This window comes from Chrysochloris asiatica, unplaced genomic scaffold, assembly GCF_000296735.1.
Source record: "Chrysochloris asiatica unplaced genomic scaffold, ChrAsi1.0 scaffold00207, whole genome shotgun sequence".
NCBI lineage: Eukaryota > Metazoa > Chordata > Mammalia > Afrosoricida > Chrysochloridae > Chrysochloris > Chrysochloris asiatica.
The window spans coordinates 5,019,309-5,046,444 of NW_006408725.1; the positions used below are offsets into that span (position 1 = coordinate 5,019,309).

The window sequence follows — 27,136 nt, forward strand, 5'->3', positions numbered from 1 at the left end:
GGTAAAATTTGCTTAATGTGGGGAGGACAGTGAAAGCTAAAATGGTAAAATTTCTTTTTTCTTCCCTGCTTTCTTACTAAAAAAAAAAATATATATATATATATATAAACCAATATTTATCATGGCCACATATGCAAAATATCTTAACAAAATTCTAGCCGATAGAATTCAACAACATATCAACAAATGTAATGCTTCATAACCAAGTGGGATTCATACCAGGTATGCAAGAATGTCTTAACATTAGAAAAAAATCAATGTACTCGACCACAAAAATAAGAAAGAAAGAAAAGTACCACAAAATTCATATCAATTGACATAGAAAAGGCATTTGACAAAATCCAATACCCATTCCTCATAAAAATCCTCAAAAAAATGACTAGAAAGAAAGAAAAAAAATCCTCATTATAATTAAGGATATAGATCCCAAACTAATGACCCTTCATTACGCTCAATGGAGAGATACTGAGAGCATTCTCCTTGCAAATGGGAACCAAACAACGAAGTGCTTTATCATAAGTCCTATGCAATAATGTGTTGGAAGTCTTGAGTATAAAGCAAGAAAGGGAAATTAAAGGCATCCATATTGGCTATGGGTCAGAATCGACTCGACAGCACTTAACAACAACAACAACATATTGGCAAGAAGAAGCAAAACTCTATTTGCAGATGATCTGATCCTATACATGTTGTTGTTGTTATGTGCCGTGGAGTCGGTTCTGACTCATAGCGACCTTGTACAGAGTTTCTGAGGCTGTAAATCTATATGGGAGTAGAAAGCCTCATCTTTCTCCCGTGGAGCAGCTGGTAGGTTTGAACTGCTGACCTTGCGGTTCGCAGCCCGATTCGTAACCACTACACTACTATACATAGACTATTCCAAAGACTCAGCAAGAAAATTATTGGAACTAGTTGAAAGATTCAGCAAAGGTGGAGGGTACAAGATCACCATACAAAAACTAGTCACATTGACGAATTCTTACTAAAAGGAAGAAAAAATATGGAAGAAGTTGCTCTTAATTTTCTTTCTCCTCAATTAATTTCCAACACTGCCATACATGTGGAATATAATCTCCCAGTTCTTGTTAGGAAAAAAATAATTCACTCTCTCTATATGCACTCATCAAAATATTTTTCAGTGTTTTAACTACATAAATATTATTATGCTATAAGTACAATTTTGCAACTTCTTTTTCTTAATTCAACTTTTGTATTATATATGCATATAATCTTACTGTTGAAGAGCAAAGACATCAGCTTGAGGACTAAGGTGCGCCTGAACCAAGCCATGGTATTTTCAACAACCTCATATGCTTGACAGTGAGTAAGGAAGATCGTAGAAGAATTGATACTTGTGAGTTATGGTGTTGGAGAAGAATATTGAAGGTGCCATGGGCTGCCAAAAACCCCAACACATCTATGTTGGAATAAGTGCAGCCAGAGTGCTCCTTGGAGGCCAGGATGGCCAAACTTCATCTCTCATACTTCGGATATAGTGTCAGGAGGGACCAGTCGCTGGAGAAGGATATCATGTTTGGTAAGGTGGAGAGTCTGAGAAAAAAAAGAAGACCCCCAATGAGATGGATTTGCCAAGTGGCAGCATCGATGGACTCAAGTGCAGCAACAGTAGTGATGTTGGCCCAGGATCCACCAGTGTTTCATTCTGCTATGCATAAGGTCACTATGAGTCGGTAGTGACTCAATGGCACCTAACAACAACAACAAAAAAAACATACATGCAAGGAAATACTTGAGGGTCCTAATTTCTCAACTCTAGTTGACCTGAAGACTCATTGCAATAAGGAAGTAAAGCCTAACATTCATAAACTGTTGGGAGAACTAAAGGAATTCTCCCAACATATAAACAGAGTCCCTTGGCATATTCTGGGAGAATTATTGGTTCAAGACCTTTAAGTAAATCTCGGCCCATTCATTAAATGACCACTAACCCAGCTGAGCAATGACTCGTCTGTCAGTTTGTCGAACTGTGGTGTCTTGTGTGTTGCTGTGATTCTGAAAGCTATGCCACTGGTATTTTAAATACCAGCAGGGACACCCATGGTGGACAGGTTTCAGATGAGCTTCCAGATGAAGACAGACTAGGAAGAAGGAGTGAATATTTAGTCACTGAAAACCTTATGAATAGCAGAAAAGCACTGTCAGATATAGTGCCAGAAAATGAGCCCCTCAGGTTGGAAGGCACTCAAAATGAGACTGGGGAAGAGTTGCCTCCTCAAAGTAGGGTTCACTGTGATGACGCAAATGGAGTAAAGCCTGCAGGAGAAAGGCACACGGGACCTTCATTTACTGATGGGGCATAATTCAAAATGAAGAGAAACAACTGTAAACATCCGTTAATCATCGGAACAAGGAATGTACAAAGTATGAATCTGGGAAAATTGGAAGTTATCAAAAATGAAATGGAACGCATAAACAGCAATATCTTAGGCATTAGTGAGCTGATATAGACTGGTACTGGCCATTTTGAATCTGATGACCACATGGCTTACTACACCAGAAATGACAAATTGAAAATGAATGGTGTTGTCAAAAAAACATATCCAGATCAGTCATGAGTACAACGCTGTCTGTGATAGGATAATAACCATGCACCTACAGAGAAGCCCAGTTAATAACACTATTATTCAAATTTATGCACCAACCACTAAAGGCAGGGAGGATGAAATAGAAGAATTCTACCAACTTCTTCAATCTGAAATTGATGAAACATGTAATCAAGATGTATTGATCATTACTGGTGATTGGAATGCAAAGTTTGGGAGCAAAGAGGAAGGATCAGTAGTTGGAAAATATTGCCCTGATGATAGAAATGATGCTGGAGATCACATGATAGAATTCTGCAAAACCAATGATTTGTTCATTTCAAATACCTTCTTTAGACAGCATTAAAGATGACTATACACATGGACCTCACCAGATGAAATATACAGAAATCAAATTGACTACATCTGTGGAAAGAAATGATGGAAAACTCCATATCATCGGTCAAAACAAGGCCAGGGGCAGACTGTGGAACAGACCATCAATTACCCCTATGCAAATTCAAACTGAAGCTGAAGAGAATGAAAACAAGTCTATGAGAGCCAAAATATGACCTTGAATATATCCCACCTGAGTTTAGAGATCATCTGAAGAACAGATTTGATACATTAAACCCTTAAAGACAGAAGACCAGAAGAGTTGTGGGATGACATGAAGAACATCATACATGAAGAAAACAAAATGTCAATAAGAAGACAAGAAAGAAGGAAAAGGTCAAAATGGATGTCAGAAGATACACTGAAACTTGCTCTCCAGCGTAGAGATGCTAAAGCAAATGGAAGAAATGAGGAGTTAAGAACTGAACAGAAAATTTCAAAGATAAAGTCAAATATGACAACAAAATGTGCAAAGATCTGGAATCAGAAAACCAAAAGGTTTGAGCGTGTATGTGAAATGATTCTGTCAAATAGACGCGTGAAGTGGTTTATGCAGTAAATCATTTGAAAAACAGCCATGGTTATGCCTATGAAATAATCCACAACAGAGATGGGTTTCGAAAAGTTTGAGCAAGATGGGTATTCAAACAATTCGTGAAACAATGCTCAGCATTTCTCAAGTTGGGGGAACTGAAGAAAAAATTCAAGCCTCGACTTTAGTTATTGAAAGATTCTCAAATTATTGAATATTGCAGAAAGCATCACGAGAAGATGGAAGGAATACACAGTCACCGTACCAAAAGGAAATGGTTAAAGTTCACCCATTTCAAGAGGCAGCTTATGATCAAGAGACAATGATACTGAACAAGGAACTCCAAGGTGTGTTGAAGGAATTGGCACAGAACAAAGCACCAGGAATTGATGGGATCAAAAGTGAAATCTTTCAAGAAAGTGAGGCAGCACCGGAGGCATTCATTCATCTCTCAAGAAATTTGGAAGACAACTATCTGGGCGGCTGATTGGAAGAGATCCATATTTGTGCCCATTCCAAAGAGAGGTGACCCAATGGAATGCAGAAATCATCAGACAATCTCTTTGATATCCCATGTGAGTAAAGTTTTACTAAAGGTAATACAGAAATGGCTGCTAGCATGCATTGACAAAGCCAGATTCAGAAGAGGCCATGGAACGAGGGCTATCATTGTTGGTGTCCAATGGATCTTGGCTGAAAGCAACGATTACCAGAAAGATGTTTACCTTTGCTTTATTGACTATGCAAAGGCTTTCGATTGTGTGGATCATGACAAGCTATGGACAACATTGCAAAGTATAGAGGTATTCCTGAACACTTAATTGTGCTCATGAGGAATCTGTACCTGGACCAAGAGGCAGTTGTTTGAACAGAATATGGGAACACTGAATGGTTTAAAATTAAGAAAGGTGTGCGACAAGGTTATAGTCTTTCACCACATTTATTCAACCTATATGCTGAGCAAATAATCCAAGAAGCTGGGTTGTATGAGGAAAAACATGGCATCAGGATTGGAGGAAGACTCATTAACAACCTGTGATATGCAGATGATACAACCTTGCTTGCTGAAAGTGAAGAGGACTTAAAAAATTTACTGATGAAGATCAAAGTGCACAGCCTTCAGTATGGATTAAATCTCAATGTAAAGAAAACAAAAATCCTCACCACTGGACCAATAAACAACATTCTTATCAATGGAGAAAAGATTGAATTTGTACGACTTCATTTTTCTTAGATCAACTATCAACACTCACGGAAGCAGCAGTGAAGAAATCAAATGATGTATTGCATTAGGCAAATCTGCTGCACAAGACCTTTTTAAAATGTTGAAGAGCAAAGATGTCAAAGATGAGGACTAATGTGCGCCTGTACCAAGCCATGGTATTTTCAATAACCTCATTGCATGCGAAAGCTGGACAGTGAATAAGGAAGACTGTAGAAGAATTGATGCTTTTGAGTTGTGGTGTTAGAGAAGAATACTGAAAGTGCCATGGGCTGCCAAAACAATCAACAGAAGTTATGTTGGAAGGAGTGCAGCCAGAGTGCTCCTTGGAGGCCAAGATGGCCAAACTTTGTCTCTCATACTTCAGACATATTGTCAGGAGGGACCAATCACTGGAGAAGGATATCATGTTTGGTAAGGTGGAGAGTCAGAGAAAAAGAGGAATACCCCCAAGGAGATGGACTGGCCAAGTGGCAGAATCAATGGACTCAAGCATGGCAATAGTAGTGATGTTGGCCCAGGATTGGGCAGTGTTTTGTTCTGCTGTGTGCATAAGGTCACTATGAGACGGTCTTGACTTGATGGCACCTAACAACAACAACCCAGCTGAGCAAACAATTCAGTGATCACATACAGCAATGAATACATATTTTATAGAATTAGTCCTGAAGCCTTAACAACAAAAATATACAGCGGCAACAACAAACTGCATAAGAACCCATGGTAAGGGAGCAAATCTGATTTCCAGAGTTGCTGTATGATTTTATAAGTCCAGACTTCCAAAAAAATTATTATGCACACAAAGAAACAGGAAAACAGAAAAACAAGGCTGTCTATAAAATCTGTCCTTAAGAAGCCCAAATGTTGTACTACTTACTAGACAAAAATTTCTAATCAGCTATTATATGTGGTAAGTCAAAAATTATCTGTACTGCAGTTATATTAAAACACCCATCCACATCCACTGCTGATGACAACATTGAGCATGTATGTGAAATGATTCTGTCAAATAGACAAGTGACAATGGATTATGCGGTAAATCATTTTAAAAACAGCCATGGCTCTGCATATGAAATAATCCACAACAGATATGGATTTCGAAAAGTTTGTGCAAGATGGGTATTCAAATAACTCATGGAAGAAGATGAAAACATTTGGACATCTTCAAACAAATTTTGGACCGATACTCGAAGGAAGTTAAAACTTGCATTTAAAAAATCATTACTGGTGATGAGACATGGATTCATCATTATGAGTCTGAGAGCAAATGGCAGAGTATGGAATGGAAACATCCTCAGTCACTGACCAAGAAAAAGTTCAAAAGTCAACCACCAGCTGGAAAATTAATGCTTACAGTTTTCTGGGATTCTCAAGGGCCAATATTGGAACACTATCAGGAAAAAAAAGGAACTCTGGTAGTGTAGTAGTTATAAGAAGGGCTGCTAATCTCATGGTCAACTGTTGGAAACTACCAGAGGTTCTGCAAGAGAAAAATGAGGTTTTCTACTCCTGTAAAGATTTACAGCCTCGGAAACCCTATACAGGGTCTCTATGAGTTGAAACCGACTCCACGGCACATAACCACCACTACCATCAGGAAAAAGGTTCAACAATCAACAATTCTCTTTACAGTGAGATACTCATTGAACAGCTGAAGCCTAAACTTCAGATTGAATGCAGACTACTGTGAGTTAATGCACCAGACTGCAAAGCCGTTTGAACTACAAGGTCTGTGGTTCAAGCTCACCAGTTGCTCCTTGGAAACCCTATTCAGGGTTGCTGTGGGTCAGAACCGACTTGACAGCACTTAACAACAACAACAACAACTACTGCTATCCAAAGGAGGTCTGGTAGCATAGTGGTTATGAATTGGGCTGCTAACCTCAAGATCCGCAGTTCGAAACTACCAGCTGTTCCGTGGGAGAAAGATGAGGCTTTCTGCTCCTGTAAAGATTTGCAGCCTCAGAAATCCTGCAGGGTCACTATGAGTCAGAATTGCCTCCAAGGTACTTAACACAACAACAACAACTGCTATAAGAGGGCATTGTGATTTGCATGAGAAGGCATATCCACATACCTCTGTCCACAATGTTGACACTCTGCAAATAATTAGTTATGAGGTGTTAAAGCCTCCTTCCTACATTCCTGATCTTGCTCCATTGGACTTTAACATGTTTGTTTCCCTAAAAGCAGTCCTTTGATGACAAAGATTCACCTCTGATGAAGAAGTAAAGACAGCAGGGCATTTGTGGCTTTCACCTTAGCCTAAAACATTTTTCAATAAGGGAGTACAAAAACTTGTTGACAGATAGGCAAAGTGTATTGAAAAGCAAGGAGATTAAACATGCCAGGATAAACAGAAGCTATGTGACTTTGTCAAAGCCAACACAGCACTTCAAAACATCCTAAAGGGAGTTCTTTGGACTGAGAACCAACAAGAACAGACAACAGCCAGAGATTGATGTATGTGGCAGCACCACCAGGAACTCAATCGATAGATGGAAGAGTCCATAACAGAACAAAACTACAAGAATTAATTCAGAGGATCTGGGAAGTTAGTCTATGATCAAAACAATTACAGTGTGAAAGAAGGTAAAAATATAGGATCAGAGATCCAGGTGATGAGGAGGTCAGGGAGAGTGCAAGGTAAAACAGACTGTTTTAAATGGAGGAAAAAGTTAATAGAATATAGAGTAACCTCAAAGAAAATTAACACTTCACAACATAACAAAAAATGGAAATCCAAGAAGAACATGGAAACATTAAAAATATGAAGCTTAAGAAAAGATGCCCATACTTAAAGAAAGAAAGAAAATATTCTTTGTTGGTTACCAGGGGTGAGAGGGAGGGGACAGTAGAGCACATGGTAGGGGATAGACACATCACAGTTCCAGTGTTGGGGAGGACAATACTTAAGAAGGGGGAAGGGAATGAAAGAACAAAGTAGATAGAGGAACACTTAGGTAGGTTTGCATGGGCTAAATGGGACAGAGGTAAATGGTGATATATACTCAACGTTGGAACAGCAGGGCTCTGTGATACAGGGATCGAGGTATAGTCTGGATGGTTAAAAAAGAGGAGAAATAATGTTAAGATGCTCGACTGTCTTATGAATGTTGGTTTCCCTTGCCTACTATTAGAAAATAGACACTCGAGTGGGATAGAAAGGAATATTGGGAAACAAGATTAGGGAAAACTTGTAAGCCTATCTTCAGCCAATAACTAACTGATTGAAATACCTAAAAGGGGTTCTACAACTTGTCCAGTGAAATAGACTTTTTGCAGAGCCTTTGTAGTGTATAGGATGTTAGGTGTAATCCTGAGAACCATCCAGAACCTTCTGAGGTGGGACATTCCCACTTGAAAGGACATGGAGATCAGCCTGGAGTGGCTAAAGGAACAGAATATACTTCTCGAAAGAAAGTCCAGCAGGAAAAAAATCACAAACAAAAACAGCAGTCTGATTAGCTACTAAAAGAACAAGCAAGTTGTTCGCCATGGAGCCTTCAAAGCAAGCAATCAAGGCCCTTCAGGACAAACCACCTCCGAGACTGAAACTCAGTGGGAACACATGAGCAAACATATAAGCTTGCTGGTGACCATGTTGGTCTACTGGTGAGTGGAAGTAGGGGAAAGGCAGCAATGAAGATATAGACTCCTGTCGAGTTGGAGATGAGAGTGAGAAGAGGAAGGGCTGGTTGGTCTGAAGTATAGTGAGACCTGAAAACTCCCAAACCCACAGACAAGCACATAGCCACAGAGGGCTAGAGCTGAGAGTGAAGCATCCAGCTAATAATATAAGTGAGGGGAGATGCATAAGAACACCCAAACTTAAATAGTGCCCAGTTGACCTAGCTTCAATGGCTTAATGATCAGAATTCTATTAGATGAAGATAAAGAAATTTGATAAAGGAAGCAAGTGTAAATTACTACAATTTTATGAACTTGACCTATAATTATGGATGTAGTATCTCAAAATACCAAATGAAAAGGAAGGAGTCCTCACATCAAGGACCAAATGTCTCCCCTCTATACAAAGAGTTGATAGGGTTGGGCAACTTAAGACATTGGCTACCAAAAATGGGGACTATAAAGGCACACTGTGACTTGCTTACAAATTTTCAAGAGGAAGTTTAATTTCAGAGTGTGCAGGGGAAAGTAGAATCCTCACTGAACAGTTTTCATTGTGTCTAGATGGGTCTGGTGAAAGGAGACGGAGATAACATTCTTATGATTCAATATTGTTGTTGTTGTTAGGTGCCATCAAGTCAGCATCAACTCATAGCAACCTTACACACAGCAGAATGAAACAATGTCCAATCCTGGGCCAACCTCACTACTGTTGCCATACTTTAGTCCATCGATGCTGCCACCTGACCAATCCATCTCGTTGGGGGGTATTCCTCTTCTTCTCTGACCCTCCATTTTACCAAACATGATATCCTTCTCTAGTGACTGGTCCCTCCTGACAATATGTCCAAAGTATGAGAGACGAAGTTTGACCATCTTGGCCTCCAAGGAGCACTTTGGCTGTACTTCTTCCAAAACAGATCTATTCGTTCTTTTGGCAGCCCACAGCACTTTTAGTATTCTCCTCCAACACCGTAAATCAAAGGCATCAATTCTTCTACAGTCTTTCTTATTCACTGTCCAGCTTTCGCATGCATATGAGGGTACTGAAGATACCATGGCTTGGGTCAGGCGCACCTTAGTCCTCAAGCTGACATCTTTGCTCTTCAACACTTTAAAAAGGTCTTGTGCAGCAGATTTGTCTAATGCAATATGTCATCTAATCTCTTGACTGCTGCTTCCGTGAGTGTTGATAGTTGATCCAAGAAGAATGAAGTCCTTGACAACTTTAGTCTTTTCTCGGTTGATAAGAATGTAATTATTATCATGACTAATTGCAATTGTCATAACTGTAAAGGTAGAATTTTGTGACATAAAGGGGGGAATAGTTATTCTTATATTCCAGGAACAGAGAACCCTAGGACCATCAAGGAAGAAGAGCATGAGTGGAAGGTGGGACCCTATCTAGAGGAGAAGCGACACCAGAGATGAAGGCACAGATGATGACATGGAGAAATAGAGCAGCTGAGGACTCTAGACTCATGGAAAGAGAAAGGCTATGTGCTGGCAGCTAGGAGGCCGGCTTACAGAATACGCCCTTGGGTTGTTTAAAGGATTATATATTCCTTTAAAGGATTTATTTATATATATTTTTAAAGGATTATATATTCCTGAGTGTTTTTTGTGTACATCAAAAACAAAAACGAAACAAAAAAACAGAGGGAATACTTGAATGGTGATATATGGAGGGGATTGTAATCATTGCAATGAAATGAAATACAATAGGATGAGCACAAAACTGATGTCCTCCCTTGTAATCTGTCACTCAATGCACAATAAAACCTTCAAAATAAAGAAAGAAAACAACTTATTTCGTTAGGCATCTGTCGCACAGGACCACTTTAACATGTTTAAGAGCAAAGATGTCAGTTTGAGAACTAAAGTGTGCCTGATCCAAGCCACAGTATTTTCAATAGCCTCATATGCATGTGAAAGCTAAACAATGAATAAGGAAGATGGTAGAAGACTTGATGCGTTTGAGTTATGGTGTTGGAGAAGACTATTACAGATACCATGGACTGTCAGAAGAACAAACAAATCTGTATTGGAAGAAGTACAACTAGAATGCCCCTTGAAAGTGACCAGAGGTTGTCTCTGAGTTCTGACATATTATCAGGAGGAACCTGTCCCAGGAGAAGGACATCATGCTTGGTAAAATAGACAGGCAGCAAAAAAGAGTGAGAATCCCCTCAAAAATGGATTGGCAATTGTGCACAACAGCTCATGTGAAGCAGTAATTGTGAGGATGTTGCAGGGCCAGATGTTGTTTCATTCTATTGTACTAGGGTCACTATGGTCAGGACTAACTTACAGTACCTAACATAGTTAAGCATTACTAAATATGTGTGAGAGTAAGTCAAAAAGTATTGCTACAAAATCATAGCATCTTTTATTAAATAGAAATATCAAAAAATATAATGAAGCTGTGATATCAAAAAAAAAGAAAGAAAATTGTCGAAAAATCAAGTATTTGTTTTTTCTAAAAGTTGATTAAAATAAATTGTACAGTCAGAGTGATCATTTTTTGAGTCACTCTCATATATGTTTTCAAATGGCAAAAGCAAAAGAGTCTAAAGAGCTAAGTGAAAGTCTGATCACAATGTTACTCTCACCAAATAAAGAATATTCATGGATATATAAATTATATTTTTAAAAAGAAACCAAGTAGAAATTCTGAAATTGTGATAAAATCTTCCAAAGCAGACTTAAGCTAGCAGAGGATGAATCAGCAAATTGGAATATAGGCTAATTGATGCTATTAAATCTAAATAATTTGTGTTGTTGTTAAGTGCTGTAGAGTTGGTTCCTACTCATGGTGACGCCCTATAGAGTTTCCAAAGCTGTGAATCTTTGAGCAAGCAAAAATTTCATATTTTTCCCACAGAGTGGCCAGTAGGCTCAAAATTCAACCTTGTAGTTTGCAGTCCAGTGTTCATTCTACAGAGTCAACATGGTCCCCAACCTAGTTAATAGAGTATAATAATGAAGAAAGAAAAATAAGCAAATCCTCAGAAAACTGTGAAACACGATAAATATACTAACTTACTTTCAATAGCAGTCACAGAGGAAAGAAAGAAAGGAGCAAGTTGAAAAGGTGAAGAAATAATGGCTAAAACTCCCCAAATTAGTGAAGAATGCTAAAATACACATCTAAGAATCCCATTCAACCCCAAACAGAATAAATCAAGAGACTCACTCTTGGACATCATAATCAAACTGTCTAAAGACAGAGAACCCAGAAAGCAGCAAGCAAAATGTAATTGGTAACATACAAGGAATCTTTAATAAAAATTTAACAGCTGACTTTTCATTAGAAGCCATGGAAATTAGAAGGCAGCGTGAATCACATATTTGAAGTGCTGAAAGACAAATATTGCCAATCCAGAAAGCTATATCCACCAAACGTATCCTTTAAAAGTTGAAGGGAAAATCAAGAATGTTCATATTAATTATAAGAGAGCAAGAGAGAGAGAGAGAATGTGTAGCTGGCAGATATGCTCTATAGTAAATATGCAAGAGAACTCTGAAAGCACACTAAAATCCATACAAAAAGCATGCCAACTACATAGGTAAATATAAAGGACAACTTAAGCATATTATGTTTTTTCCTTTCTTAATTGAAAAACAATTGCATAAAGGAATAATTATAAAAGTAAGTTGATGATTTTATGATGCATAAATGTATATAAGAATACATAATGTGTATGTCAGTACAGTATAAAGGAAGGTGAAGGAAACAAGCTAAATTGGAGCAAAATTTTTATTATTGAAATTAAGTTGGTATTAATATGAGCTCTGGAGCTCTGGTGTGGCTCTGCAGGCTAATGTGCTGGACTGCAAGGTTGTTTTGAACCTCAAGGTCAGTGGTTCAAACTCACCAACTGTTCTGGGGAAACCCTCCACAGGGTTGTTATGATTCAGAACCGATTTGACAACACTTAACAACAAAAACAATATGGGTTACATTGTTTTGAACTCCTCGCGTGGCACTGCAGGATCAGCACTGGACTGTGAAGCAGAAGGTCAGCTGTTCAAATCCACCAGTTACTCCTCAGAAACCTTATACAGGTTGTTACAGTTGGAAGTGACTCAACAGCCCTTAACAACAACAACAACAACAAATATTGCTTTAGGTTAAGTATTCATTATAATCTCCAACAATTAATATATAACTTTAAAAAATAGAAAGAAACAATGAAATTAAAAAATTAAAAATGTCTATTTAACACAAAGCAGTAATAGAGGTAAAGAGAAAAAATGTAATGTTTATAGAAAATAAATAGTAAAATAGCAAGTGTAAATTCTGCCTTATCAGTGTTATATTAAACTGCCTTATCAGTAGTTATATATTGAAACAAAAGTAAACACACCAGTCAACAGTTAAAGATTAGCAGAATGAATTTTTTTTAATTATCAAAATATATAATAGCACGGATCTACTGACCTAAACAATATGGAGTCAGTTTAGTCATTAGGCCTGATAAATGAGGATGCTGCAGATGAGAAAGCTAGTTTAAAATTTAGCTGAGATGACCTCATGGTCCTAGAAGAACAGCAGATGCTTGATTCCACCCAGGTCATTAAGATAGCTATCTCAGGAACTAAGCCTCTGAGGTTACACTATAACGTGGAATGTTTGAGAAGGATTACTGCTTTATTGTTTCTTTTTCCCAAAAGTAGAATGTCTGAGGAAGTTTATTGCTTTACTATTTCTTTTTCCATAGAATGTGATTCTGATGTTAAAATAGATTAACTGTACATCCAAAAGTAATTTACCCTATATAATGTGCCGACTCTTTGTAATGGACAGTACAGTCTTGAAAGATTACTCTCTCTGTCCTCCAGCCTGCCCGCAAAACCTTGTTTCAGTTTCACAACATATATGCTGACTAAAAGGAATATAGTTTATACTCAAAGATGCAAATAGGTAAAAATAAATTGATGGGGAAAATATATCATGAAAATAGTAACCAAAATCTAGCTGAAACGACTAATAATTTAAAACAGAATAAATGTTAATAAAAAATTGTTATTAGAAATAAAGCCAATTTATCAGGAAGACATAGCAATTATAAACATACGTGCACTTTAACAAAGAACCTCCAAATCAATAACTCATCTCTGCACCTTAAAAAACAACAACCATAAAAAACCTAGAAAGAATAGTAAACTAAACAAGCAAACAGAAGAAAGAAAATAATAAATATTGGTGCAGAAACAGATGATATTGGCAATGGGAAATCAGAATAAATATATGAAGAGACTGTTGGCTATTTGAAAATATAACAAAATTAGCAAATATTCCCCAAGGGTGTGTGTGTGGTCGGGGGGATATTAAATGACCAAAATCAAGAATCAGTTTTATAGAAATAGCCAAATCTATGAGGGAATACAATGAGCTATTTATTGTATGTGATATGCAGATGACACACCCTTGCTTGATAAACATAAAGAGGACTTGAAGCACTTAGTGATGGTGCAATGGACTTGCTTAAGGCAGGATTGCCACAAACCTCAACTTTTGAAATTACAATACCTGTAAAGAATAATAAAATGAAAAATGTATATATATAGAAACTTTATTTTTGCATATTAAAAGGGTGAATGGTTGAATTTTATGGTTGTTGTTGTTATGTACTATCGAGTCTGTTACAATTCACAGGGACCTTGCATAGGGTTTCTGAGGAGCCACTGGTGGGTTTGAGTCGCCAGTTTTGCAATTAGCAAGCAGTTCAGTGCCTGTTCTATAGCACCACTATATTATATCTCAATAAAGCTACTAAAATAAGAAAAAATGCTCAATACGCATCCCTCCCCATGTCTCTTGGTGTAAAAAGCTTTCTATAGTCTATGGACCTAAAACTGGAAATCCTGGTTTGTTGGACTTCAATTTTGCTGGGACTTACCGAACTGCAAAATAGTTATTACCATTTATGCTCCCAACAGAAGTGTGTGAAAGTTCTGACTTTTCACGTCTTTGCCAATATTTGAAATGATTTTTTTTATTTTTACTTATTATTTTTATTTTGACTTATTTTCTGTGAAATATCTCACAGTTGATTTTTCACTTCCCCGATTACAAGTTTGATGAAACATCTTTTCATATATTCATTGGCCGTTCTGTTTCATTTCTGTGACTTTCTTACTTAAATTCTTTGCCTGGCATGTACTAAGAATTTAGTTTGTAGCCCTATTTGTCAGAGCTGGTGATATAAGACCCTGAAACCTCCTGTCTTTGCAGTAACAAGTGAGCATTAGCAGCCAATTATGCAAGTCAGCACTTCCCCTTCTAGAATGGTATCTTCAGAACATATTGTTGCCATGACAAGTGACAACACTTGAAAGGATTCTCTTTGGTTGATAACTATTCAGAGTACTTAGGTGGAGAGGCACCATACTTAGTGCTTCGTTCACTGCTCTACTCATCAACAATTACGGACAAGTTATGAAAAAGTAAGTGATTTTTCTCCTATTATGATTATCCTCATCCCTCAGTCAATCAAATGTTTCAATGTTTCTCTTCTATTTAACCCAATTTACTTTTTATATATATATATATAGTTGTTATGTGCCATGGAGTCAATTCCGACTCATACCAACCCTGTACAGGGTTTCCAAGGCTGTAAATCTTTACAGGAGCAGAAACCCTCATCTTTCTCCCGTGGAGCAGCTGGTAGTTTCGAACTGCTGACCGTGTGGTTCACAGCCCAATTCGTAACCACTATCTGTTAAAAGAACTAAACATTAATTAGTTTACCTCACCATGGGCTTCTTTGTAGTTTTAGCAATAAGCAAATTGGACATTTCATCTTTGGTAATCTCTTAACGTCAAATCTAGATTCTTTCCCACTCTCTGACCACATATCTTCTGCCTTGGAGGCATCTTGTACACTCATTTTAACTGTCTAGACCACCTGTAAGTTGGCATGCACCAAAGCTTGGTGTCACCCCAAGCACCCAAGCTTTGAAATGTAATTCCTCTACAGAAAACATTTTCTTTTCCTTAAGGAAGCTGGATTTCAAAGAGGAAGGAAAAGATTCATCAGGTGGTAAAAAACTCATAAGATTAAATAGTTTAAACATCACAAAAAAATGTTGGTTATGATTTACTGAAACAAATTACAAAAGTATAAGATTATAACTTACACATGAATTAGCAAAAAATTGCATCATAGGAAAAATTCTAAACCTGTCTTAAAATTTCACTATATATGCGTATATTTGAAATGTAAACATGTGAAAGCACAAACTTGCTACAGCAAACGTCTTTGGTAGAGTAGACTAACAACATATGAAGGGTTTCAAAAAGTTCATGACAAAATGGAAGTAAAAGATAATGAAAATTTTCCACAGGCTTTTTGAAGTCCCTTGTATATTTGATAAGATGCAACATGTTTAGCAATAACAAGAGACTCCTGGTATGAAGTAAGAGCTGAATTATAAGTAAATGTCTCTGGAATGGAATTCTTCATCACTTGTTAGTATCTACAGATATTCACATTGAAAGCATGGAGGTAGAAAAGTGAGCATCTTAGAGAAAGAGCAGGCTGTGCACACTCTAGGAGGCTCTTTGGATCTAGTTTTAATGAAGGATAATTTGGTGAGGCTAGACTAAATACCATAGTGCTGAAGTTGCTGGGTCAAATGGCTTGGGGAAGTGAACCATAAAAGAATTAACCTTCACATGCAATTATGGATTAAAAGAAAAATTCAATTTTTACTTCCTTCACAGGAACCTCCTGCAGGCATTTGATCCGAGAGATCATTCCATTCAATAATGAGTAATTCCTAAGAAGAATTCAATATAGAGTCTAAACAAAATTCTTACAAGAAAAAAAGGAGTAAAACTCCCCCCCCAAAAAAAGACAATAAATGACTGAAAAATATTGCCACATAGAGGAAGAAAAAATGTATGAAAATATAAGAAAAATATAAACGTTAATGAAGTAACCTTATCTTTAACATATTATCTCAAAGTAGAGACATAAGAATTAATTAAATAAATATTGCAACTCAGAAAAGAAATTGCTGCTGTTGCTAAGTGCCATGGAGTAGATTCCGACTCATAGCAACCCTGTATAGAATTTTCAAGGAGGGGCTGGTGAGTCTGGACCACTGACTTATGACTCAAACAACCTTGTGGTCAAGTGCTTATCCTACAGCACCACATCAAGACTCCAGAAAAGAAATAAAAGCTTTTATTTTACAGAAACAAAGGCTTTTCTAGATATAGTTCAAAGAAAATAAACATTGCAAAAACATAATTAAGGAGCATGAAGGATAAGAGTGAGTTAAGCTAAAATGATGAATAAACGGAGAATAAATAGAAGTACAATTAGTGTCACCAAATAAACAAAATAACAAAAAAGATGAAAATATTTAAATGATCCTTTCAATAAAACTTTTCACGAATCTATAAAATCAGGCTTTGTCTCTAGAACAATTACCTAAAACAATTCATGGTGTGACATATCCTAATGAGGAGTCCTGGTGTGGTGTTGTAGCATAAAGTACTAGACTGCAAGGTCGAGTTGAACCTCTATGTTGGTGGTTCAAACTCACCAGCCAAGCTATAGAAACCCTAGACAGGGTCGCTATGAGTTAGAATCGACTCGACAGCACTTAATAACAAAATCCTAATAAAATTATTGCATTTCAAAGATAAACAAGGAGTTCTTTGGAATTCCTGAAAAAGTTTCAAGTAATCTTCATAGGAGAAAAATATATCCAGTTAACCTTAGCTTTTTCTAAGCAATGCTAGATGACAATAGAAAAATACCCATAAAGTCCTCACGAAAGAAAATGAATATTATATGCAGAAAAACTTTAATTTAATTAATTAAAATTTAATTTAATTATATGCAGATAAACTTTAATTTAATTGACATGTAAGTGCAGCAAATGTTGTGAACATAAAATGAATTCAAGGAATATTATTCTCACAGGCTCTTCTAAATTAACTAACAGAAAACAAGCTTTAGCCTAACAAAGGCTGACTGAAGAAGGGTTAGCAGTGTGCATTGAATATATTTAAATGTAGGGTAAAGACTTAAAGGGAGCTGGGTGTTATTGTTACAGAAACAAGTGCAAATATTATAATCCCTGAAACTGTAGAAACTATGTAACTAGTAATAATTAGAAAGGGAATTGGAGACAAGGTGGGAGATAAGTTAGCACACTGATTTCTTCTTTAAAACTTAGAGGTCAGTAAGTAATCAAACAAATGTATAAGTAAAAGGACATAAAAGTCTCACTAAGAAAAGTAATTTAATCAACTAAAATCGTATTGGGAATGAGTGTGGGAGGAAACAGAAATGAACAAATTTTATCTTTGGGAATCAATCAATTATTCTGTAAATTTTGAGGAATAAATATGCTACATATTGTTGTCGTTGTTGGGTGCCTCAGAGTTGGTTCCAACTCATAGTATGAAACACTGACTAATCCTGCGCCATCCTCACAATTCTATTTATGTTTGAACCATTATTGCTGTCACTGTGTTAACTTATCTCTTTTTCACCAACCCTCTACTTTGCCAACCATGACGTCCTTCTTCTCTAGGGACTGATCCCTTCTGATAACATGTCTGAAATATGACAGATGGAGACTCACTGTACTGTCTTCTAAGGAGCATTCTGGTTGTACTTCTTCCAACACAGATTTGTTTGTTCTTCTGGCAGTCCACAGTGTTGGAGGGGGGAGGAAAAATTAGTCATGGGCTAGAGGATGTTGGTGGTGGTGGCTATGTGCTGTGGCGTCAGTTCTGACTCACAGCAACCCTGCATAGGGTTTCCAAGGCTATAAATCTTTATGAGAGCAAAAGCCTCGTCTTTCTCTTGTGGAACCGCTGGTAGTTTTAAACTGCTGACCTTAAGGTTAGCAATCTGACTCATAACCACTATACTACCAGAGCTCCTGGGCTAGAGGGTAGACATGTGTTAACATGGGTGGCAGGGCAAGCAGCATACAACAAGAGGAAGCTTAGCAAAGAACAGATGAAGACAGCAGGAGACACAGCAAGGAACGCAATATTTAATGTGACTAGAGATATATACAGTTAACTGTTGGTACTAGGAGGGATTGCAATCATTGTAACAAAGCAAAGTATATGATGATCTGCTCTGTAAACCTTCACTTAATTCACAATAAAAAGGTTTGAAAAAATAAAAGAAGAAAGTTGAAGTAAGACACAGAGTCATGGAACCAAAAAGAATTGGTCAACATTCAATCATTTCAAAAGGTAGCATAGATCAAGAATAATGGTATTAAAAAAAGAAATTCAAGCTGCACTTAAGGCATTAGTGAAAAACAAGACAGAATACTAATTGAAATGTTTCTCACCATACTTATTCCATCTCTACTATGCTGAGCAAATAATCTGAGAAATTGCACAATAGGAAGGATTAGAGGAAGACACACTAACAACCTGTGATAATGCACATGACACATATTTCTTGTTGAAAGTGAAAGAGGATGTGAAGTACTTACTGAAAAAGATGAAAAAAACAAAACAAACCTCCAGCTGTCAATATATATTACACCTGAATAAAAAGAAACCATAAATCCTTACAAGTAGACCAATAAGTAACCACAGTAAATGGAGAAAATATTGAAGTTGTCAAGAATTTCATTTTACTTGAATTCACAATCAATGCCCATGGAAGCAGAAGTTAGATTATCATATGATGCACTGCAATGGGTAAATTTGCTCTTAAAAGTATGAAGATGCAAATATGTCATCTTGAAGGCTAAGGTACTCCTGACCCAATCCATGGCATTTTCGATTGCCTCATGTCCATTCAAAAACTGGACAAAAAATAAGGAAGACCTAGGAAAAGTGGATGCCTTTGAATTACATAGGTGTTGGCAAAGAAAACTGAACAAATAATCTGTCTTGGAGAAAGTACAGCCAGAATGTCCCTTAGAAGTAAGAATGGCAAGACTTCATCTTAAGTACTTTGGACATGCATCTTAAGAGACCAATCCCTGGAGAAGAGCATCATGTTTTGTTGAGAGTCAGCAAATATGAGAAAGACGCTCAAGGAAATGGATTGTCACAGTGACTGCGAAAAGGGTACAAACATGGCAGCGATTGTGAAGATGGGATAGGATTCTTCAGTGTATCACTCTGCTGTACATAGAGTTACTCTGTGTCAGAATTAACTTGATGGCACCTTACAACCATGACAATAAAAATGTTAATGAAAAAAGAAAAAAAGATTCTAGAATACACAAAAAATTTAAATAGAGCAATTAAAATGGAAGAAAAAAGTAATTATCAAAAGACTGCACACAATACATTAATGGGTTTACAAGTGAATTTTACCTAAACAGTTCTAATTAAATAATTCTGATAGCATAGAAAGATAGAAAGGGATTTTAAAGCACTCATATTCTTTCCTATGAAGTTAATAAAAAAATACTTTTGTCTCTTCCTGTCCTATTTTAACATTTATTTCTTTTTCTTTTCTAATAATACTGGGTAGTACTCCCAGAAGTGTTAAATCATAGTGGTAATAATGATCATCATTGTCTCGATCTTTACTGCAACAGGAATATTTTAAATTTTCTCCTTATTGAATATGATGCTGGATTTTGTGTTCATATATCATATCCTGGTGTGGCACTATGGAAAAAGCACTGGACCACAAAGTCAGTTAGAACCACAAGGTCAGGGGTTCAAACTCACCAGCTGCTCCTTGGAAATAAATCCTAACAAGGTCACTATGAGTCAGCACCTACTTGATGGCACTTAACAACAACAATAATATTAATAAATTAACTACGTATCTATTTATTAAGAATTGTTATCCAGATTAGATTTTAAATTTTGCCAAACTTTTAACTCAAAAAGTATATGTCATTTTTTCTTATGAACAATATTGAGAATTATATTATAGGTTTTCTTTCATTCTTTTTCATTATATTACTGGAATAAATAGCACTTAATTATAGGACTTATAGGTTAAAGGGAAATTCTTTACCTCTGCTGCTGTGTTTTGTTTACTACTATTTTTATGTAGTAATATTCTTAGTGAATTTTTCTGTAGTTTAGTGTGTGTGGTATGTGAGAGTGTGTGCAGTATATGTGTGGTATGTGTAGTGTGTGTGGTGGTATGTATGTGATGTGTGTACAAGTTTGTATGTGTGGTGTGTGTGTATGTGGTGTGTGTGTGTGTGTATTATGCTTTGCAATGAAGGTCATATTAGCTTAAGGTTTGGGGATAAACTGTCACTAAGATGATAAAAGATCTTGTTCATTCTCTTTTAATAAGTTTCCTTTTTCTTCCTCTCTAGTGAGTCGCCTCGAGACTCTGCAGTACAGTATGAAACAGGGCCATATTGTAAGTCATATTTTTAAGGACATTAAACACTTTGGAAAAATTTGTTCAGTATCTGTTGTAGTCAATGTTCAAAATGCATGGGAGTGTATGGAAAGACAAAAAGCAGTTTTAATTCACATTTCTTCTTATCGTTTTCTTCCTTGCACAGAGTTGACTTCATGGCACAAAACAATAACAACATAGTGTTCTCTAAGCTTTTGGAAAGATTTCTTGTCCTTCCACACTAAGAGCACAGATTTTGATTATTAATATTTGTACCCTCTTCATTTTGTAGCACAGTGCTATTTCATCTAGTATTTTTAAAATACTAGATTTTCTAGTATATTTAAAATACTATTAATCTAGTACTTTTAAAATTGTATTGAAATCCCTAGCCTCTGCTAAATTCTCTCACTATTTTAATACCCAAGCCCAAATTATCACTGAAAACATAAAAAGGTGCTACCAAAAGGAAGTTGTATTCTTCTGACCTTAGAAAGAAAAATAGATCAAGGCGAAAATTAAAACTGTTATAGACTGTTAACTTCATGATCCTTAAGTCAAAGTCACTTTTAATTAATATAAAAAGTTGATCAAAGTCATTAGACAAATTGACTTTTGCCAATCATGAGAACATGTGAATAAACTACTTTCTATTACTTTAATCTTTTCAAATTTTTATAGCCCTTAGAGTTTGAAACATGGAATATAACATTTTGCTTACTCAACCAATCACTTATTCATTTATTCAATGAATATTTACTAAGCATTTACTATGTATCAACTATTATATCAACCTTTTGATTTACAAAGAAGAATAAAACTTGAACACTGGCCTTAAACTGTCTATAGTCTAATGGAAGACAAAGAAAAATAAATTAATGATTAGAAATTGTCTAATGTCACTAGAAGTTATAATACACAGAAAATGATAGGAGGACATTTGAAGAAACGTCAAAGTATACTTTGGGTCAAAGAAGGCTTGAAGTGAAATTTGTTTTAGGAGTTACTGCAGAGAGAAATGCACCCAATCATGAAAGTCCCTTTGAACTTTCCTAAGAAACTCAACCTATCCTCAAGACGGTGGGAACTTAATGAATCAAGAGAATGGTGTTGCTCAGACAGAATTATAGATAACGGGAAATACAAACATTGCAGCAATCTAGAGGTCCTTTCTTCTCTATAGTGTCCATTTCACAAATAGGCAAAGCTCTAGTGGGCTTGTGTTTAGATAGAATAGTGGCTGTGGAGTCAATTCCGACTCATAGCGACTCTGTAAGGAGCTCTGGTAGCGTAGTGGTTAGGAATCGGGCTGTGAACCTTAAGGTCAGCGGTTCGAAACTACCAGCCGCTCCGCAGGAGAAAGATGAGGCTTTCTACTCCCGTAAAGATTTACACCCTCGGAAACCCTGTACAGGGTCGCTATGAGTCGGAACCGACTCGACGGCACTTAACAACAACAACAACAACAGGGTTTCTTTACGGGAGCAAAACGACTCATCTTTCTCCCGCGGAGCGGCTGGTAGTTTCGAACTGCTGACCCTACGGTTCGCAGCCCAATTTGTACCCACTACGCTACCAGACCAAGTTTCAGAAAAAAATCTAAGAACTGTGATACAATCTTTGCAAATGTCTAAATTTTGTCAGCACACAAGAGGGCTTCAAGTCCTGTTGGCTAAGAGAAACGGAAGTCCACACAAGCAACGGACTCTTTCTTTTCCATTCCATGGATATGGGTTTTTAGTGTTATAATTAAATTCTCGATTGGTGATTTTTTTCCAAAGAAGAATTCAATTTACAAGTGATGGAATCTGGATTCGTGGCATGGGCTGTCTAGCAACCCAGAGAATTTGAGACCAAGAATCCTTTCTCTTCTTCCCTCTTTTTCGCTATTTCAGGTTTTACTCATCTCTCTGGCAAGAAAATGATGAAGATGGCCAATAATTATACGGGAATCTAAATGGTCTCATATATTGGATCTGGGAGTTACTGGTGATGCATGGGAAAAGTTATTGTATAATGTAATTGATGTTTAGCTGGTAACTTGTTTTGAAGGCTATCTTTGATTTTGAAACTTCCATGCATTTTATAAAACATGTGGGCAGTGGAGTAGGTGAAAATCTTATGTGATTTTCTAGACTCTCTAGAAGTTTAGGGAGGTGGGATTAATGAGAAAGGAGGGCATTAATTCAACTTTAAAGATGCTCGAAGATGTTGAATAGAAATAATAGAAGATGTTCCAGATGTCTACTTCTAGAAAGAAACTCAGGTTTCAAAAAAGCATTTGAGAAATCCCCTGTCTTAGACTGAGCAAAAAGCACAAATTGGGATAGGGAAGATGCTTTGTATATATTTTGAAACTAATTTGTTCTGTGGAAATTTGGGTAAGGAATGTTCATCTCATTGGGACATTAAATTTATCTGTAAAGACTAAGAAAATTAATTATGGAAAAACTATTAAACTAGAAAGGTCAACAGAAAATAGAAGCATACTTCGAAATACAAATAGATTAGGATGTGTCTTATTGTTCACGTTTATAGAATGATGGCTTTGGAGTCAAATTATTTCAAATAATGTGCTGGTGTGTGCTATGTTCATGCTACATTCCTATACTCTCTGGAGAATCATTGAGGCAGGACTTCTAAATTGTGTGGAGATGTTTGAGTGAACATCATCATGGAAAACAACTTTCTAAGAAAACAGCTGAGGTACACACCAATTTAAAGGCAGTGATGAAATGACAGAGGCAGGAACAAGTCTATATGTAGTACGACAATAGCTCTCTTTCAGTGATTTGCCAACAACTTTCCTCAGCTTAAATCGTAACAAAGGCAATAAATATAACAACAAACAAAACTGAAAGAACTTAAGTATTGAGAGTGCTCATTGCAGTTACACTGGTTCTGGTGGCTTCTGCAGTGGTGGAAAACAGTTTAGCTTTATGAGTAGGAAGTAAACTCATTCTGGGCATAACTTTCACCTTTCTCAGCATTTGGCCTTGGCAGAGTTGAAATACATGAGAGAGCACTGGCAATGGTGTTACTTCCTTCAGTAGGCTCCAACACTGACAGAAAGTCTTCAAGGCAAGGACACTGGATAGGCATACCTTCAGTTTAGAGGCCTCATCTTTCCACAGTTCAGATATGTTGCTATTGTCAGAGGAAGGAGACATTCTAGTGATCTGGAGATAAAGGAAATAGTGAAGACTGACATAGTATCCCAGAGGACCACACTCATGGCTCCCTTCGGGTATTCCTAGGATTACTTGGGAATTACTTGAGGGGAGTTCAAATTACTTCAGAAAAAAACAAAGATTATTCTTATGATCCCTTTCCCCTCTTCCAGGTCAAGGTGGTATCAGAAATATACATTATATATACATGATTTAAAACTTCTGAGATTTAAGAAGCTAGTCAAGCAGCAGGGCTCCAATTTTTCTGGCCACGAATGGCAACAGAACTGAAGAAATATTTCAATGATATAAAATGTTTAAAAAGCAGATGGTTGGCATAAACAAGGAAGACAAATAATTTATCTAAACAGATGCTTAAGCTTTATCAGACTGGCCCCTGAACCCAGCATTATGAAAAATATCATAAAGTAGAGATTTCCAGAATTGAGACCACTTTATTATCTGCTGTATGTTTCTAGGAGTCCTGGTGTGGTGCTAGAGTATAAGCACTGGACTGCTAACCTCAAGGTCAGTGGTTCAAGACTACCAGCCGCTCTTCGGAAACCTTATACAAAGTCACTAAGAGTCCAAAACAGATTCGAAGGCACTTAACAATAACACTTTCTATTTGTTGCTGTTGCTGTATGAGTTGATTCTGACTCATAGGGCCTCTGTGAGGCAAAGTAGAGCTACCCCATAGGAGTTTCTAGGCTGAAATCTTTAGGGGAACAGATCACTAGGTCTTTTCTCCCTTGCAGCCTCTGGTTAGTTCAAACCACCAACATGTTAGCAGTTAAGTTGCACCAACTTCCATAGTAATTTGTTGTTGTTAAGTGCCATCGACTCGATTCCGACCCATAGCGACCCTGTACAGGGTTTCCAAGGCTGTAAATCTTGACGGGAATAGAAAGCCTCATCTTTCTCCTGCGAAGCAACTGGTAGTTTTGAGCTACTGACCTTAAGGTTTGCAGCCCGATTCGTAACCACTACGCTACCAGAGCTCCTTAGTAATTAAGGAGTGATAAAAGATGAGATAAAGGGGAACTTATTGGGATTATAGAAGTTAAAGCCAGAATGATAGTCATACCATTCTAGAGAAGACACTTAGAAAATCTTGGAAATCCTGGTAACTATGCTATTTATTCTGAACAATAACAAAAAATCTAATAAGGTAAAGCAGGTTGAAAATCTCTGGCTAAACAATGCATGTAACTCCCTAGACTCACACCACTGGAGAAGCAACATGTATCTTAGATAACTCTTACTACTGATCAGTGTGTGTGACTTTGGACATTAGGTAAATGTTGTTAAGTGCCATCAAGTTGGTTCTGACTCATCGTGACCATGTATAGGGTTTCTGAGGCTGTAAATCTTTATGGGAGCAAAAAGCCTCATCTTTCTCTCAGTTCAATTTGAACTGCTGACCTTTCAGTTAGCAGCTCGTTAGGAGTAGGTTAAAGCATGCCTACAACAAGGCAGGAATATGCTGTAAGACAGTGAATCAGCAAAAGGTATGATGCTAAAGTAATGTGGACAGGGCAATTATGTGCTGATGGAGTGGTAGCAAAGCGTTTCACTCCATGAATGAAACCGTATCTACTACCTGATGAGTCAACCTCATGTGTGTCAGAGAAGAACTACGCTCCATAAGATTTTTAATGACTGTAATCTTACGGAAATAGATTGTCAAGACTTCTTTCTGGAACACCGCTGGGTATATCTGAACCTACAACGTTTCAGTTAGTAACAAAGTGCAAACTATTTGTGCCACCCAAGGACCTACATGAAAATAAAGAAGCTAATGTATAAGAATAAGAACAAAGGTGAAGTACACAGAAGGAAAGCGTTTATTTGATTAGGCTTTTCCCAGTTTTCCAGCTTCTTGAATAAAAGATTGGGAATTTTTACTGAAATCCCACTGATGATCAATTACAAGACTAAATAAGTAATTTAAACCACTGTATAGTGAACTATCTGAGGTTCATATTCTATAGTTGGAGTTTAGTCATGCTTAAGTAATATTTGACAGAAGACAGAATTCTTTCTGGAAATGCTAATGATATAATCACAATGTTCTTGTTTAGTGCTATTGAGACCATTCTGACTCATAGCAACCCTATATGGGGTTTCTGAGGACTGGCTCATGAGTTTAAACCACTGACCTTACAGTAAAAACAAGTGCTTATCTCCTACAGTGCCACACCACACCACACAATGGTTGTGTATAAAAAGCCACCATATAGGTCAAGATGTTGTCCTGGGTTAAAATTACTATTTGCTATCAACATATCTATGTCTTATTTTGTTTCCTTCAAGACAGAATAACACATGATGTTATGAGCCTCACAAGTCAGTAACCAATTCTTTTTGTTATCTCGGTATTTACAGAACCACATGATTGCCAGCCTATTGGAAGCATACTCAGGTCTGTTAAGCAATCAAGCCCTAATCCTGGCCATGAACTCCAGGTATGATAAGCAGTGATGCTCTCTTAAAAGTAATCATTACTCCAAATGCTATCATTCAAATTCAGCAATGATTCTTTCTTTCTTTCTCATGTTGCTTCCCAATCTTTTTATATTTCCTGGATAGGTAGATAATGTAGCTATGGCAGTGTTATAACCTGGATGCATATTTACTTTTTAGGTCTATTTTCCATTGGCTTTCATCTTCACTTTTCCATTTTTTCTAAATGATCATATTTTCATTTTAGCATCATAATACTCCCAATTTTTTATATTTTCTTTTGTGAAAGTTTCCAGTGGTTTGTCAATTTTTTAAATCTTTTCAAAGATCCAATTTCCTGTTGATTCTTTCTATGGCTTTTCTGATTTCTGTTTCATTTGTTTCTGCTCTAATATTTATTCTTTATTTTCCTTCTGGTGGCTGTAGGTGTACTTTGTTGCTCTTTGCTAGTGGTTGGAGATGATAGATTAAGGTGCTGATTTTGATTCTTATTTTGGGACGTGTGTATTTATTGCTATAAATTGCTCTCTGAGCACTGCTTTTGTTGTTTCCAAAAGGTTTTGTTATGCTGTATTTTCCTTCTCATTTGATTCAAAGAATTTTTAATTTTCATTTTTTATTTGCTCTACTACCCAGTAGCTTTAGGGCAGGGTGTATTTGATTGTCTTTTCTCATCTTTCATGATATTAAGAAAACTTTTTTCCAACAATTCTTTGACATTTTTTTCTGTGCTTTTCTTTTTGTCTTCTTGTTCTGGAATTCTAATCAACCATGTGATTCCTCTTCATGGTGTCCCACATATATCTTAGACTATCTTCAGATGTTTTTCCTTCTTTTTTCCTGATTGTTCT

At 36.8% G+C, this 27,136-nt stretch overlaps 1 protein-coding gene across 1 annotated transcript in view; it reads left to right on the plus strand.

Moving 5' to 3' along the window:
- The window catches only part of MROH9 (maestro heat-like repeat family member 9), a 257,235-nt gene that overhangs the window by 95,890 nt on the left and 134,209 nt on the right, over positions 1 to 27,136 (plus strand). The window contains exon 2 of the mRNA XM_006872660.1: positions 26,208 to 26,287. Within this exon, the coding sequence (XP_006872722.1) occupies positions 26,208 to 26,287 (80 nt within the window). The remainder of the gene's footprint in view (positions 1 to 26,207; positions 26,288 to 27,136) is intronic.